Below are 17,487 nucleotides of genomic sequence, written 5' to 3' on the forward strand. Positions count from 1 at the left end.
AGGGGCCCTGGGTGGGCATGTCCACAGCTATGCTTCCCAGCCATATTCTGCATGATTGCACCTCTTCCGGGGCTTCCTGAAGAATTTTTCAGGGGTTTCTCAGTGGTAAAAAAGTTGAGAAAGGATGTGTTAGAGATTAAGATCTCTGTGAGGACTGGAGGAAGTAACAGCTGCAGAGTGAATGGAGGGCCAAACTAGATGTGATGGCATTCAAAGATCTGACCCATTTAAACATTATTTTAAAACGTCGCAAGGCCAGCAGTGTAAGTGGCTGAGGTGCTTTTGGTTTCCCTATGGGCCTTTCCAATTGCTGAAATGTCTACACAGACGCCTCAGTGTGGCTGTTTTTAGCCCCTGAGAAGGAGTGGAGGGGATAAAGAAGTCCGTCTGGTCTCGACCAGGGCCAGAGCATTCTCTCTTCTGGCCCCTACCTGGTGGAACGAGCTCCCAGAGGAGATCAGGGCCCTGACGGAGCTTAAACAGTTCCGCAGGGCCTGCAAAAAGGAGCTCCTCCACCAGGCATTTGGCTGAGACCAGACGTAATCAACAGCGACCAAGGGCCCCTGCTCCCCCCTCCCACCCCCCCTCAGAATTCAATCAATAAGCCACCCCCCTCAGAATCCCATCAACAAGCCCTGGACCTGTTTGTATTACGATTGTTTACTGTTATACTGTGTTGTGTTTGGTTGCAATTGTTGGTTATCGATGTATATGTTCTACAGACTGTTTTATGTATGGTTCTCTGTTATAATGTAAACTGCCCTGAGCCTCCGGGGAGGGCGGTATAGAAGTATGATAAATAAACAAACAAACAAATAAATAAATAAATATACGAACCCTCTCAACCTGCCACACCGTGGGCCCGATCAGGATTTGGCCCTCACACCATTTTTAGATCACTTTAAAATGGCAGCTGCATCCATAAGCTTTCCTGTGGAAGCCATCCCACCTAGTGGGGCTCTGTACGGCATCCCACCCCCACTGATCTCCTTCTCCTCCCCAAATGCCTCCCAAACACCACCTTAATCTCCGGGAATTTTCCAGGGCAGAGGTAGCAGCGTCGTCTGCAGCTGTTGGCCAGACATTCTTTTCAGAAAAATTCTTGGAGCTTGGACTGTCTCTGGCAGTCATATGGTGGACACGGCAAGCAGTACATAATGGCACAGCTAGATTGTCACCCTCTTTTAGCCTAATCTACCTCACAGAGGTGTTTCAGATGGGGAAAGAACCACCCTGAATTCATTGGAGAAAAGGCACCCTAAAAATGCATTAGATAGCTACCTAAAAAAACAATTATCCCATTCTAGTATCCAGACAACCCTGTAAAATTTGCATAATACCATCCCTCTGCAGGGGGTGACTGATTGGAAAACACATTTTAGCAGTAACTTTGCTAAATTCTATCAACAAGGCATCTATAAATTCTTAATTATTGCCTTGTAATAAATGAGCCCGTCCCCATTCCAGCGCATTTGGTCCATGTATTAAACATTAATATATAGCTCTTCAGTAACCCTTAGTAATAAAACATGTTCCCCATGCAGTCCTGTCTTATTAAACATTTATTACCTGGATATTTTTGCATCCATCGCAAGTTATTGGGAAATCAAGCTTTGTCCTCTCAGTCACTTGAAATGTCTAAAGTATTCTGTCAGGTTCTAGAATAATGTCAGATATTCAAGATTGAATGATGCCATTTCACAGTTAAGCCTATGGGGCAGTTCTGAAAAAAGGCATTTTGTGGATTGCTTTATTTGTGAGTCATTTAGTTTTGTAAATGCAATTTCTCACATAACCATTGCTTACAAGGCTAGCCCTGTAAGTCACCATGTTCTGAGGAATTTATGATACCAAAGTTGCTTCTTGTGTCATGGAAGCTCTGCCACAGGAAATACACAGTTGGGTCCAATCATCAAGTGGGAGGAAATGGAACCAGAATATTTGAATCATGGCCTTGTCTACTCTCAAGGGGTAATGAGGCTGCAGGATGGACTACGCCACTTCAGACTGCAGGGGAAGGGTTACATTTTTCAAGCTTCCTGAACATTCATATTCCCTGTAAAAGGTAAGCTGATACAGCATGCAGATGTCTGTAGTAAGCTTTCACAGGGGAGGGCATTCAAAATATAAATCTTCCCCACCTGCAAGATGAAGAGATTCAGCTCGTTCTAGGATATTAGAATTCCACCACCTCTCTGTGGCATGTTTATAGGCCAGGCCTCTGTGACTCAGTACACTATTCAGATCCAGAAGACAGACAGAGAGAAAGAGAGAGAGACCTTAGGGCTCATATTAGCAGCTATTTGTCATTTAATTTAACCATCCCTCTCAGACTCGCCATCTTGGGGTGGTGAACAACAGCATCAAAAGTTAATTCATTTCAAGAGGTAACAAAATAAAAATGGTATTTCAGTTTAAACGTATAGTTAAAATACAGATGTCAGCACCCATTAGGTGATTTCTGGCCTATTGATGTTATAAGTCAGGAGGTGGTGGAAGTGGGGGGTGGGGTGGAGGAGGGATTCCCCGTTAGTTGTTTTGGTGTGTTTCCTGATCTAGCCAATCTCATCTCTTTTTTCTGCTAAACCTTGTTTTCCTGGCTTAGAATCTTAAGAGCTTCCCAAGTATAAATAGTTGTGGGGGCTCCCAGTTCAGTGCCGAGGCAGTGTGCTCCTTCGGAAAGACCCTGTTGGGGGAAATGTACTGGCAGCCTGTTTGTTTCCCCCCCCCAAAATGCACAAAGACTGTACAGAAAAGGATTACTTCTGTATTCAACAGCTGTAGTCCATCTCCCCCTCCCATGGTAGTTCTTTGGCAATTTTAAAAGGTTCAGGAGACCCAGAGCCAAAGTAGATGTGACATCTCCCCACCGCCCCAAGTTGGATCTGGGTTTCCCCAACCTGACTCATATTTACAATCAGAAAGTAGATGCTGGAAACAAAATGAGCAAACACTGCTGGTGCTGTACGACAAAAATTGAGTCCAATAGCACCTTTAAGACCAACAAGGCATTTCTCTGGGAAAGCTTTTTACCATTCCTCCCACTCTTTTAGCTTCTCCTTTTGCCTTTGGCTCTCTGCATTTTCTTTATCCCTTATCTTCAGCAATGTGGTATGTAGAGAGGGCACTAGCCCATTCCCACAGCAAGATATTGGGTCCCCAGTCTAATTTACTAGGGGCTCCCTTTTTGCCTTCTGGCAGGAAGACCAGCATGTCAGTCAGAAGTCAGAATGACCAGCCAGTAGAGCACAACACCTGGGAAAGGCTGCAGCACAGATGTGGCTGTTCATTCAGCTTTCTTTCTGCTGTCAAGTCAGATGTAAGAAAGGAAATGAAGATGGAAACTCAGTGCAACACTGCATAGGCAGGGGTACATGTCCTCCAGCCACTAAAGAAAAAGTAAGGAATAAAGCAGTGTTTTTGAATATGTATTGGAAAAACTAATACAGACTGCGCAATTGTTAAAAGCCCCAATCTTTTTTGATTCTGATGTCTTCAGATTGAGGATGCCACAATTTTTCAAAGGCTGACTAGAGTGTTCCACATTTATTCAGACAACATCTGAATAAAGGGGTTGTAAAATATGTGCCCCATATGTATCAGATGCAGCTTGGCATCCTCCAACATTGGTGATGCTTTCCAAGAGCTTCCAAGAGCAAGAAAGATCAATGGGGAACTGCTTCTCGAGCCCACCCATGTCTGGGTTTTACCCACTCGTCATGGGTAAACGGCAACGGAAAAACTCATGCTTTTCAAAAATGAGCTCCTTTTTCAGTGTCTCATTCCCAGTTCTTTATTTTTGCCCACACTATCAGCATGTGTTTGCACAACAACAAAGTAATCGTTTGCACAATAGAAAGCCGGATATTACGAAGGAAAGGAAGTTACTGACAGCCACTTCTGAAAGCAGAAGCATAATAATCAAGCAGCAGCCTTCTTGGTGTGTTGACTGTCTACCCATTTATCTGTTTTGAGAATTTGGTGCCCTTCCTCCTATCCCAGTTCAGACCTGATTTAGCAATTGGGGCAACACCCCCACCTGATGCACATGAAGTCTTGTTTGTGATACAAGAATGCATTTGGGGCTGCTTCCATAGATACCTGCCGGGAGTTTAATACCAGCAGTTCTCGTGTACTTGATTTATCTCTCAACTTCACAACTTGTAAGTTCTAAACACGTTCCCAGTAAAAAGTTGCATGACTTCAGTAGAACTTATTTCATATAAATTGGCATGGCAGTAATTTTTTCCTTTCTTCCTTCGTCTTTACCCCCTATTTTTGCTTCAGTAACTTCTCAGTGTGCAGTTTCAAATGAGATGTCTGCCCCTACTTAGAGCAGTTCTCTTCGGGTGCCTGCTTTGTCTCCTGCAGAGTACAAGAAAGAGAATATTGCTTTGCTGCATACTTGTGGTGGGATATTTCCTTTCCTCTTCCTTTCACAAGCACTGGCAGGTCATCGGGGAGATAATTCAGCAAAGCTGTATTCTAATGCGTCCCCTCCTCTTCCCTGTTATTCCGCTGTTGTTTCTTAATCAGATGTTTGCCAAAGCTAGAGAAGGATCCCTGTGGCGAAGGACAGCTCTTCCACATTAAGATGTCAAGGGCCGTTCAAGAAACTGCTGTTGTAAGCCGAATTATACTTCTCAGGGATGGGAAGAGCCCTACTGGATCAGTCCATCTAGTCCAGCGTCCTATCTCACGCAATGGCCAACCAGTTCCTCTGGACAGCCTGGGAAACAGAGACAGCAGAGGCATTGCTTAGATCAGAGGGGAGCAATTGTGGAGTTCCCTGTCAAAATCCCTCACAATTCATATTCCTGCTAAGAAGTTATGTGACCCTCCTCCTTCTCTAGCTATAACAGGAATTGGACAGACTTGGTGGAAATTGCTTGATTAGGTCTAGTACTTAACTATGTAATTTATTAATTTTAATTTTAGCTTGTATATTATGTGAGTGTATTTTAATTATGATGTACTCCGCCTCGAGTCCACAAAGATAGGACAGGAAACATATATAATTATAAACAAACCAATAAAGCTGTAGTGGAAGGCTCCCTTTCCTCTGGGCTCCTCTCAGCTTCGAACTGAAGCCCTGGCCCTAACCTGGTGGAAGGAGATGCCAGCTGAGATCCAGACCCTGATGGAGTTGTCCAAGATCTGCAGGACTTGCAAAATGGCACACTGCCGTCAGGTTTATGTCTGAGGCCATGGCTGTCTGAAGCAACACAGGCCTCCCTCCTACTCCTGGGCTCCCCCCTTATTTTAGTCCATCTATTTTATAACATCCCATCTGGATAACTGGTAGAGGGTGTACAAAAGGGTGTGGGAGAGAGACTGGTTAACTGTGCTTTTATTGTAAACTGCCCCACCCCTCACTTGGCCTCCATCAAGAAGTTATTAACCCAAAAGCAGCTCCTTGCTGCTCTGGAGCAGTTGTTTCCAATTATGGGGTGTCACTGATTAGAATTGTGAGTCAGCATCCACTTGCTTTAAAAGAAGCCTCTCTGGCAAATGACCTTTTAATGCTGGTGATAGCGCAAGCTATATATATGTGTGTATGTGTTTAAAAAAACATTTATCAGGTGATATGACCATATGACCCAAAATGGCCAATGATGGGCCTGGAAGGGTTTCCACCTCCAGGTGAGCATGTCCATTCATTCATTCATTCAATTTATATACTGCTCAGGGCGGTTTATATAAAACATATAAACAATACATGAAACAATCCATGTACTTCCCAACCATATTCTGCATGATCCCTTCTGGGGTTTCTTGAAACCTGAGGGATGTTTCAGGGGTTTCTCAACATTAAAAAGGCTGAGAACGGCTGGGCTAACCAGAAGCTTTTGCAAGTGAGGCAGTGGTGGATAGCACTGGATGGGAGACCACCAAGGAAGGCTGGGGTTGCCCCGCAGAGTCAGGCAAGGGCGAACCTCCCCTGTCCATATCTTGCCTTGGAAGTCATAAATCAGCAGTAACTTGATGGCCAAACACACACAAACACACACACACACACAAAAGCGTTCGAAGATTGACCGCACGTCAACTGGCCAAGCAGCAAGTTCCTTTAATCTCGGAGCTCTCCTGCGGGCGACGCGACCCCGCCCTGCCCTTGACCAAGAGCCAGGCGCAGAGGGGGCCCTCGCCTCCGGTGGAAAGAGGCGGCTGCTCGCAGAGGTCCCTCTTCCCTCGCGCCGCCCCCTTGTGCAGCCCCGCCGACCAAGCCCCGGGCCCTTTGTGATCTGTAGGACGGCGACCACGAAAGCTCCCGCGGCGCTTAGCAACAGCCCGGGGAGGCGGGGCTTGGGCGCTCTTGCCAACTGTTGCCCGAGGTAGGGAGGGAGAGAGGAGGGCCGGCCGGGAAGGGCTCCGGCGGGGGAGCCTCCTTCTCTCGCAGGCGGCGGCGGCGGACGGGGCAGCAGGCAGGTAAGAAAGGGGAGGGCGCAACGCAAGACCGGCGGCCGCAAGGGCTGGCCAGGGGAGCCGGGGAAGTTTCGGGGCTGGCGGCGGAGCAGTTGCCCTCTTTGGGCGGGCGCGGGGGAAATCTCCGCTTAAAACGACCGGCCTCTTCAGGGGGCCAGGCATTCCCTCTCCCCGGTCGAGCGAGCTCCCTGCTGCGCTTTCTCCCCCTTCTCTCTTTTTATCTCGAGATCGCGGCGGTGTTTTCGGTGGCAACAAAGCAGAATTCTCAATCTCTTTGTTAGGATCGAGCCGGGTTTTTCCCTCCCTCCCCTTCTCCCTCCAGCCCCATTCAAACGCCGGGGTGGGCGGGGGGTCCTCCTACTTTCGAGCTGCCGCAGCTCTTCTTCGCGCAGCAACTCTTGCAGTGCATGGCCGGGGAGACGGTGCGGGGAAGAGGCGGCGTGGGCGGCGGGGACGCAGGGAAGGCGCCCGATCGGGGACCTTCCCGGGTTGCTCTCGCCGCGGGCCAGCTCCCTTGTTCCGGAGGCCGGGCGGCATGGGGAGCGGGCTGGCGCAGCGGGGTCTCCGGCCACCCTCCTTGCAGGCGAACGGAAACGGGAAGCCCCAAGCGTGGAACGGGCGCTGTGTCTGGGTAGGCTGCGGCTCGAAAGTTGACCTCGGGTGGCGTTTTAAATCGGAGTGTGAACTTGGTTGCTTAAAACTGGGGGAAGTGTGCTTGACGGCATACGATCTCTCTCTCAAAAACAGCAGAAATCGACGGAATCCGCATGGTGTAAAAAGCCGGGCTGCTCTGTGTAGGATCAGGTGGATCCGAGGGGATTTCCCCCCCCCCTCCTCCTTCTGGGAAATCACACTTTGCTTGCATTTGTGTCGATTGCTGGTCACTCTCTGAGCTGACGTGGTTTGTGTGTATCTCGGACAATGAGATCTGCGAAGGAGCTGCAGCTCTTTCCAGAAAGGTCCTTGTGTTCCTTGTGCCATCCAAACTACTTCTAGGCTGAGAAGTACTCTGTGAGGCTCCTTGATGCTTTGCGCCGTCTTACACACTGGCTGTCTTTTTAATTGCTAATGTTTTACTGGTGAAACCGCCTTAAGCATGTTCTGGGGGGCAGTATAGAAAATTCTAAATAATACTCTACAGGTAGTAAATTCCACGAGTAATCTGTTGTATAGTTTAAACAAAGTACTTTCCAAATGTTGCCCTCACTTTCTTTCTCCTGACACCTTTCTGGGGTGGGTTAAACTCAATGGCTGGTTTGCGATCCATTCGGTTGGCCATGCAGGGATCCAAATATATTTCAAGTTCTTCGACATCACCGGTTGAGGCTTCCTGGCCGGGCACCTTTATGAACCTGGCTCTCCGACCTGCACTGGCTAGCCATTGTATCTCTTTTGCAAGGTTTGGGTGCTCTCATACAAGGAGTTGTGGCTCTTTGAATGGAAAAAATCCATGACTTCTCTGTGGTGGGGACATGGCACATCAGTGGATGGTCTCCACCAGGCAACTAAACTCCACTGAGGTCTCGCACGCAAACAATGCAACTAGGCTCTTGATGTGCTCATTCCTAGGCATCTGTTGTAATATTGAAAATAGACAGATACTCCTGATGCTTGGCTGGACAAGTAGGCTGGTGTTTGTAATGTTTTTGCGGAAGTGTTTGAAAGCAAGCAGGGCTGCTATCTGAAATTTCAGTGGCGCTGCATTCAGCCAGGTAAGGTTTTCAGTGAATCTTGGAGAGTTTTGTTTGTTTGTGGCTAGTCTAAAAACGATGAACTATTTTACATGGGGAGTCCTCCTTGGTCTGTCGAAAGCCCTTTTGTGATGCTAGACATGGTCAGTAGGTTTCTGTTATGCTGCAGACTTGACTGGTGCTCAGAACGGTGCTGTGACACAGCAGTCTTCTGGGGAAATGGCTCTCTTTTTAAAACTTTGCTTTGCTTTCCTAGTGGCATTGCCCTCATGGCATAGAGTCACTTGATGTACACTTGTGTTTTGAGAAACTGCTGGGCTTCCTTGGAAGCTTGTGGAGGCTTTCTTAGTAAAAAGAAAAGTAGCAATGGAAAGCTTATGTTCTTGAATTATCTATGTAGAATCAGAGCATGGTATTGCCTTTCCCCCTCCCCATGGTGAAAGTGTGTAAAATAACAAATTATTTTGTGGGGGAGAGGATTAGGGCTACGATTAGCTGAAAGCACACCCCCTAATGCACTCCTGTTTAAAATAACTACAGTCTAGACATTTTGATCACTGGAGAAACTGCTTAGAATTGCTTAGAATTGCAGTGTGAGCCTAGCCTTGGTCTCCTGTCTGCCGCTCACCTTCCTGTTGAGCCACTAATGCAAATGAACTCCAGTGCAACCCTAGAATGAGAATGAGAGCTTTGTTTCTCCCAGCCTTGCTCTTTTTTTCCCTTCAGGTAGAAATATCCAGTTTCATGAGAGGCTGCCAGTTCTGTTCTTTTCTTTTCTTGCAAAGCTGGAGGTCACCTGTGGAGGGTTTTCCTTTTGGGAAACTCAGTAGGCAGAAGTGACTTGCTTTGTGCTGCTGTTATTCAGATTTTGGTGTGAAGAAAACCATTCCTGTTTGCCCTCTCTGGTCATAGTTTGATGGCAACTTGGTGTAGTGGTTAAGAGTGGGGGCTTTCTAATCTGGCGAGCTGGTTATGCGTCCCCGCTGCCCCACATGCAGCCAGCTGGGTGATCTTGGGCTGGCCACAGCATTGATGAGGCTGTTCTGAATGAACAGTGATATCAGTGATATCAGAGCTCTCTCAGCCTCACCCACCTCACAGGGTGTCTGTTGTGGGGAAAATAAAAGGTAGGTGATTGTAAACTGCTCTGAGTCTCTTGGTAGAGAAAATTGGCATATAAAAGCCAACTCTTCTTCTTTATAGGTCATGCACAACACTAGTGATAGCTACTCCTAGAGCAAGAGTCTGCAATCTTTGGCTTGGTGCAGGAACAAATATGGCCCTTTAAAAAGAAAATCAAATATTTAAGATAGTGTATATTGGAGGGGTAAGTGGGATGCTAGAATAACCAGCATGTGAAGGGAGTGGCAAGCAAAGTTTTTTTATGGGATTAAAGGGTTTTTTTTAGAGATGCTTCACAGAAAGAGAGATAGAGGTGAAGAGCTGCCGGTGATCCAAGTGCAAACCATGCTTAAATTCATGGCAGTGTTCTGAAAGCCATGCTTAGATTCATGGCAGTGCTCTTAAACAGTGGTCCCCAATCCCTGGGTCAGTCGGTATCGAGCCACAGCTCCTCCTTGTCCTCCCCGGCTGCTGCCTTGGGGGCTGCCCTGCCACTCTGCCGCCAATTCACCTTTGGTGCTCTCCAGCAGCCGCCATGGCTGGGGCTCCCCCTCAGCGTGACACTGTGCAGCTGCTGCTGGCAGCGCAGCGGGCAGCGGGAAGTCAGGGGTGCTGGCTGGAAAGCAAGTGGAGCAGGGCTCAGGTGGCAGCGACGTCCCTCGGCAAAAGACTGCCCTGGTGGACCTCAGTAAAATTGTCAAGCGTTGACCAGTCCCTGGTGATAAAAAGGTTGGCGTCCACTGTACAACCATGCAGGGTGCTATTGGTGACTTATCATGGTATGTTGTGTGTGTGCTGCTAGTCAAAGGCTTGCAACATCTAATGTTCAGGTTGCAGAGACTTTATGGCAGGGGTCCATAATCCAAGATGTCCATGGGTGCCATTGTGTCTGCCAGCATGTTTCCTGGTGTCCACAAAGTCTTACAACTGACTGTCGACGATTCAGTTGGCAATGCATTTTTTTTTATTGCGTTGGCATCGGCTTCCACTACAACACAAGGATCTTCGCTGTGTGACTGAAGCTTTGGATATTGCTGGCTCCACCTCTTGTGGCAGCCATTTTGGGTCTGTGTCCATCATGTTTTCTTAGAACTTCAGAGGTGCGTGCAACCTCCAAAAAGTTGGGGATACCCTGCTTTATGGATTATTAATCAAATGCCAAACACCAGTAATTGTATATATTATCCTTCTCTCCTGTTAATACTTTTGCAGCTTTGTTATTGTGAACTCTGTTATTGTGCATGTACAAGCAGCCTTAGTCAAGCAGGTCCATGCATTCAGTGTTACTTGCTCCATTCAAAGAATGCTTGGATACTGCAAAAGTTCAAGGCCATTATATTAAGCTGTTGCTTATGCAGTCAAGTTAATTATTAACATTAACATCATAATGTTAGGTTAGATTTAGGAGGTTGGTTGAGTTTCACATATTTTTGTGGTTGCAGCAAATCTTTTTTGTGGTCCTTGGGTAATTTGCACAATAGCGACTTCAAGGTTTATCACAAGAGACTATGATGTACAGAACAGTGCAATTTCTTTGGGGGGGGGAAAGTATACACATCTTTTCCTAAGGGTCAGTTAAGTGGGACAGCAGCCCACTCTGTTTATTCAATGGGCAATATATTCCACTTGTGTATAAGACATGTGGTGGGAGCCTGATGTTAATAGCAAAAGGTCATTTGGTAAAGAAAATTCAATGCTTTGGTTTCCACGACCTTATCTTCCTATGATCGCTGGGATGTGAGAAAGTGTTCTTCACTTGCATTCACATGAGATGTGGTCTCTGCTGCCCACATTCACATCTTTTTTGTGGTAAAAGTCATTTCCCATGTTTTATATGTGGACATGGAAGATTCATGCAACTGTGTTACACACCACTTGTATACTAGTTAAGAGAATGAGCTGTGATTGTACAGTCTTCTGTTGAACACTTGCTTCTGCCACAAATTCCCAAGATAGTTTTAAGTAAGCTAGATATCTTCCACTCAGGGACAGGCTTGTTTCCTTGGAAGCTGCTAATGCGGCTTCCACACGACAGATTTCTGTGTTGTTTCCAGCTCCAGTCTTCCAACACACACACTACCGATGCTTTTCGTTTTTAAAAAATGGCAGTTGAATATCATAATAGTCTGTGTCATATTCTGTTAATTTCCAGCTTTTAAAAAAAATAAATGTCTGGCCCCTCTTGGGGCAGTGATACACCTTTTCCCTTGTGTCTCTGAAAGGAAAGGGGCTAGAGAATTTTTAAAGAAGGAAGCAGAGAATTTAAGAGAATCTGATAAATGGATTGCTGTAACGATATTCAACTGGCAGCCTTTAAAAAACCAACAGCCAGTAGGGACAAGGAAAATGTCTGCCATATGGGTGGGAGTAGGAAAGTCTGAACTTTCTCTTCCCATATTGCTACCATCTAGGCTTTATTGCAGCCTTTCGCAGGACGTCCCATCAAAGCAGGCTTGGATAAAAGTTGGAAAAGCTCCAGACGGGTAGTCAAACTGCAGCCTCCAGATGTCCATGGACTACAATTCCCATGAACCCCTGCCAGCATTTGCTACCCCTGCTCCAGAAGATGTACAAATATACATGATGCCTTAGAAGAGCAGGAGAAAAAACTCCACTTCCCAACAGCACTGAAACTGGGACAAGTATACTGTGGGTGGATCCTGGGCCTACACTTATGTCCTCTCAGAATCCCATCTACTATATGGGGGTAATACTGATCATCCTTATTTTGTGTTCTTAGAGTTCTTTAGAGTTTGACTTTCTCAATCAATAGGACTCAGGTTTGTAGGAGAAAATAAAAGCTGGAAAATAGTAAGACTGGGGGTGGTAGAGTTAAGTAGTTGCTGGTTAAGGATTTTTACTGGACCTTGGAATTGTTTTAGACTTTGTCTTAAGTTTAAATGTTTAAGTTACAAATGCCTTTTTTTTTTTTTACAAACCCTTTACTTTTTGAGCATTTGTGTATATGGACTTTGTCCATGCTTGTGCCAGGAGACGTTTGTCAGTGTACTGAATCTTATTAAATACTATGTAAAGTGGTAAAAAGAATTGTGGTTTGGAGTTGCATATAGTTGCATATGCAGATAGTATAATTCAAATGGTGATTTTGATTGAAGCTCAGAGGCAAAAGTAGGCTCAGTGGCCGCTTATTTATTTCCGGATTCTTAGTTCAAATGACAAATTACCAGGTGCTTAATTCAGATGACAAATTACCCAGATTATTGTTCTTGTTTCGAATTATATTATTCAGATTCTATCAATCATAAAACACCCAATGAGTACAAACATCATGCAAACCCCATACAAATACTATTGCAATCAACAGAATGTGCCTAATCACAATACTGAAATCTAACAATTTAGTTTGCTAAAGGCTATAGCAGAATGACATTTAGCTGTTACAACTACATAGACAATACAATTACTAATGATAATTCCAAGAGCTATCAGAGTTATTTACCACAGACTTACAGAGCCTCAAACACTTTTAATGAATGCCCCAAGCCATAAATAACCTAAACTAGATCACTGGATATACCATTGCCCTTGTAACAGTGATTAATAATCTGTACCTGTTGAAAAGACTCTTAAAGGGGCATCAACCATTTCTAAAGGACTAGCAGCCAGCTTGGTGTAGTGGTTAGGAGTGCCAATTTCTAATCTGGCGAGCTGGGTTTGATTCCCTGCTCCTCCATGTGCAGCCAGCTGGGTGACGTTGGGCACTGATAAAGCTGTTTGAACTGAGCAGTAATATTAGGGCTCTCTCAGCCTCACCTAGCTCACAGGGTGTCAGTTGTGGGGAGAGTGAAAGGAAGGTGATTGTAAGCTGCTTTGAGACTCCTTTGGATAGAGAAAAGCAGCATATAAGAACCAACTCCTCTTTTTCTTCTTCTTGTTAAACTTGAAACAAAAAAAAAGAACCTCCATGTATTATAACAACTACAAAAATGCAGGGAAATTAGTTCTCACACATTCTATTATCTGTAGTGGTTATGTAGTGGTATGTCAGTAAAACTTTTTAAACCACTAAACTCATCTCAAGAGCTTTATACAGGAATGGAGCAGATGCATTGTTAAGGCATGGCTACTTAGTTATGTCTTGTGAGATGAGATAAGAAGTGATCCTCATTGCGTGAATTGAGGTGTACTTGTTGAATTTGTATTGATTTTCTAAATATAGCTTTCTCCTCTTAGAGGAGCCAATAATTGACTTTATGAACAGTAATTTGCCATTGCTGATTAAAGAACATAGCTTTTACCTCTGTAAATACTTCCTGTATACACAAGGTTCCCTCCTTATACATTTAGTAATTGCTAATAATAAGTATAATCTTCTGGACCACACCAGAAAGAGCTGATATTGATAATGCATTGTAAACTGCCTGGGTTTCCAAGAACTATCAGGGATTTCATTAAGCATAGGAAATCAGAAAATTTCTCTTTATTTTGTATGCCATGGAAGAACTGCTGACACACACACAGACATATATTCCAATTTTATTGGCCTGTTTGTAGTTAGTAATGTGGTAAATGCCATTTTGTATGCCATGGAAGAACTGCTGACACACACACACAGACATATATTCCAATTTTATTGGTCTGTTTGTAGTTAGTAATGTGGTAAATGCCCTCCTGTGATTGCACCAGGAATCCAAAATTGTGTCTTTTTAATATGGGAAGTGCACTTGTGGCAAGTATTCAATGAAGAATGTAATGTCTGCTCCCTAAATTCTTACTGGCTTTTGTAAGTACTTGGAAACAGTAATGTTTCTTGGCTCTTTCTCATACCTCTGAAACTTGGTATCCATCACCCTGATTAGAATATTGTATGCTTGGTGCTGAATTTTAGAATAAGGCAATAGATTGAGGTTTCCTTATTTTATGTCAGGTAGAACAGACACATGAGGTATGCCTGGCCTCAACCAGAACCTGGTGGAATGAGCTCCCAGTAGAGCTGAGAGTCCTTCTAAAGCTAATGCAGTTCTGCAGCATGACAGAGCTCTTCTGCCAGGCGTTAGGTTGAGGCCAGGGCCCAGATGCTCTATATCAGCGATCCCCAACCTGTGGGCTGCGGACCACTTGTGGTCCGTCGACTAATTGGAGGTGGGCCCCAAAGGACGCCTTCTCCCCCCCCCACCGGCCCTTTACTTCATCCCCCCCAGCCCTTTACAACACACTTCATTGTTGTGGCATGTCTGTATCTTATTTTGAAGGGATGTTTAAACATTACCAAAGCGATCAGAGAGCGTTAGGGTAGTGGTTGAGAGTAGAGGAGTAAACTACCCCCCCCCACTGGGCCTCAGTAAAAGGCGTTGAGTGGTCCCCGGAGAGTGGTCCCCGGTGATAAAAAGGTTGGGGACCACTGCTCAATATGGCCCCTCCTCCAAATCTCCAGATCTTTATATTTTGAACATCTTGAACATCCTACTAAATTACATCTGACATTTATTTTGTAGCACACAATCTGGTTGGGTTAATTGAGCCACATGGGGTAACGTGGGGGAGGCTTGGGGGTTTTATTATTGGTTCCTGTTTTATTGTGGTTTTATTCTGTTGTGAAACGCCACAGGCTGGCTGGGCCGGGAGTGGTGGGTAATAAATCTAACAAATAAATAAATAGTTTTAAGTCTAGGAGAACCTTAGATACCAAGAAGACTTTCATGGTTTGAGCCTTCAAGGGTTAACACTTCCTTTTTTAGGGAGACATCTTAACTCTTGTTTCAACTTTAGCTGGCCCTGCAGATATGCAAAGGCTTTGTAAAAAAGATCTTTGAACTTGCTCATGAACACTAAGTGACTTTGTATATAAAGAATGAATATATCTGTAGATTCTACTCCCCCCCCATGTTTTGATCACCAGAAAATCGAGCAGAGTTCCTATTTACCACAACAGCATGTAGCCTATCATTAACACTATTACATCAAAGAGGGCTGTTTTTAAAAATTAGAATTCTCCCTGATGTGGCAAACACAATACCACAGGACAGTACATTTTAAAAGCTGCTGAGTTGAGCTGAGGCTCCTTACAGTTTCCACCATTCTTTAAGCCCTGAATAAATCTTTGTTGGCCTTAAAGGCACTACTGGATTCTGATTTTATTGTGCACCATTCTTTAATGTTATTGTTGTTGTTATTATGTTAATGTTATTGTTGTTATCACCTGTTATTACCTGTATCATTTTCTTGTTTCATGTAAACTGCCTTGAGCCTTCGGGGAGGGCAGTATATAAATACAATAAATAAATGTCTAAGAAAACGGTGTTTACTGTACTTTTAGTAGTTTGGATTTAGCTAATGTGATTCCTTCTGATTTTAAATTAGATTGATTCGCCTCACTTCTCTAGGCCAGAGTACTAACATCAGTAAAACAAATATACAAAGTAAATATTAAAACACTCAGCAATGATTTAAAAATTCTTAAACCTAAAAAGCCCACTTGAATTCCTCAGATCTGACCACTAGGTCAGAAAATTCTGGCACAGATCTTATAACCAGATTTCAAGATAAAGAGAGGGAGAATAGGGACCTTTCTGATATCATATTGTGCATGTATTGGGTCAACCATAAGCCTGGTAGGATCATCTTGCAGGACCTTTGGAACTTTGTCAGCTCTGATAGGGCCCGAATCTCAGCTGGTAACTCATTGAAACCAGCCATACTTCTTTAGGGCCAGGGATTACCAGAAGTACTCAGGGTGATTAGCTATGGTAAGAAACACAAAATTATTCAACTGGATGAAAAGTTAACATTTAAATCTTGGGCAAACAACTTTAAGAGATTCTCAAACTCCTGCTAGAAGGCTTATAATAATGGCATCCAGTTGCCTCCTCCAGAACACAACAGCAGAAAGAAGCCCTATCAAGAGTACCTGCTAACTGAATCTTCGGCAACATGGCTTTGCTTGTAAGCCCCAGAATCCAGAGGTGGATCATCAGGATGGACTAAACATGTATAACTTTAAAGATAAAAGCCAGTATCTTGAACCAAGCCCAGAAACCAACTGATATCATCCCTTTCATGAACAGCTTGCTGTACAGGTGGTTATAACTGTGTGAGGAAATCTCCAAAGCCCATTTGCTGCCCAAAATGTAAAGTGGAGAATATAAGGAGTTGTCCTACAGCAGTGTCTATAAATGTCTTAACAATTTTTAAATTTATGACAAGCTTGGGTGGGAGGAGGCTGGAGAAATTATAATGGAGCTTTTAGTTTTTCAAAAAGAGCCTCTCAACAAGTTGTGACCATCAGTTCTAGTTGTCAGTTTAAATGAAAACACATAGACGCATTTCTTGTGAGTCTGTGGATATTTTGGAGACTTTCTGCAGTGATCAAGCCAGTCTTTAATTCCAAAATACATCCTCAGGCCAAAAAGTGTCAGATAAGCTAAAAGCCTAGACTGCTTTGAGAGCTATGCCTTGAAGGTATTCTGGTAGTCTTAGCTGGGACAAAATCTTTCTTTATTATTACTGCTGGAAACAATCAGGTTGTAAATCAGGTGTTTTGGGGCTGGGGGAAGCAAACTCTGTGTGAGTCAGTGTGCTGTTTTCTATTTAGCAGACCTTCCCCCCCTTTTTTTTTTGGTTTCGGTTTTTTCAAATTAGCATATGACACCATTGTGTCAGTTTTCATACATTTTTGCAGTATTACGTGAAAAAAGGCCTCTTACAAGCATGAACTTGAACTATGAATGAGATGCAAATTGGGTGATAGATTCCATGCATTGGGGACTTGTGAGGAATCTTAACTGCATTACATTTTAAGGCTGCTTTGCAATTTAGATCCAGATTTTTGTATGACGATATCCTTCATATAAAAACAGTGAGAAAAGGGACTCTTCCAGATTTACCACATTTTTAAAGGTATGTGATTTAGGTGTTTTAAACCCAAGAAAACTCATTGGGTAAATGTCATGTTAACATAATTTTTACTCTGGCACCTGTAAGATCTGCAAGGATATCTTTTTGCAAAAAATCTTTCTAGTTCTTCCTCTTTGCCATTAAATGAATGTGGGGCTTTCTAGCCTGACTGAGCATACCTTTCTTGTGTATTAAGGTTCATGAAACAGTTACAATTAAGCTGTCTTAACTATAGAAAAATAAATCGTTTTTCATATGTAGAATTGTCCCTTCAAGCCCACAAATGCTTTTGTCACAATACCTTTAAAGGCAAGCTTTAAGGTGCCACATGATTATTGTATCTTTGATGCAGCAGATGAATATGACTATCACTCTGTATGTTGACTAGTCCCTC

At 44.1% G+C, this 17,487-nt stretch overlaps 1 protein-coding gene across 4 annotated transcripts in view; it reads left to right on the forward strand.

Annotated features, from left to right (window-relative positions):
• Nucleotides 1-17,487, forward strand: part of RAB11FIP4 (RAB11 family interacting protein 4) — a 239,466-nt gene that overhangs the window by 158,776 nt on the left and 63,203 nt on the right. Inside the window, exon 1 of one of the 4 annotated variants that reach the window (XM_077328728.1) lies at nt 6,244-6,429. The exons of 2 other annotated variants lie outside the window; for them this stretch is intronic. Coding sequence is in view for 1 of the 2 variants with exons in the window: in XM_077328727.1 (XP_077184842.1) it covers nt 6,962-7,057 (96 nt within the window). In the remaining variant the exon portion in view is untranslated. Of the gene's footprint in view, nt 1-6,243; nt 6,430-6,925; nt 7,058-17,487 lie in introns of those variants that run through there. One more of the 4 variants, XM_077328727.1, reaches the window with a different exon arrangement.

Source organism: Paroedura picta, chromosome 3 (genome assembly GCF_049243985.1).
Source record: "Paroedura picta isolate Pp20150507F chromosome 3, Ppicta_v3.0, whole genome shotgun sequence".
Classification (NCBI taxonomy): domain Eukaryota; kingdom Metazoa; phylum Chordata; class Lepidosauria; order Squamata; family Gekkonidae; genus Paroedura; species Paroedura picta.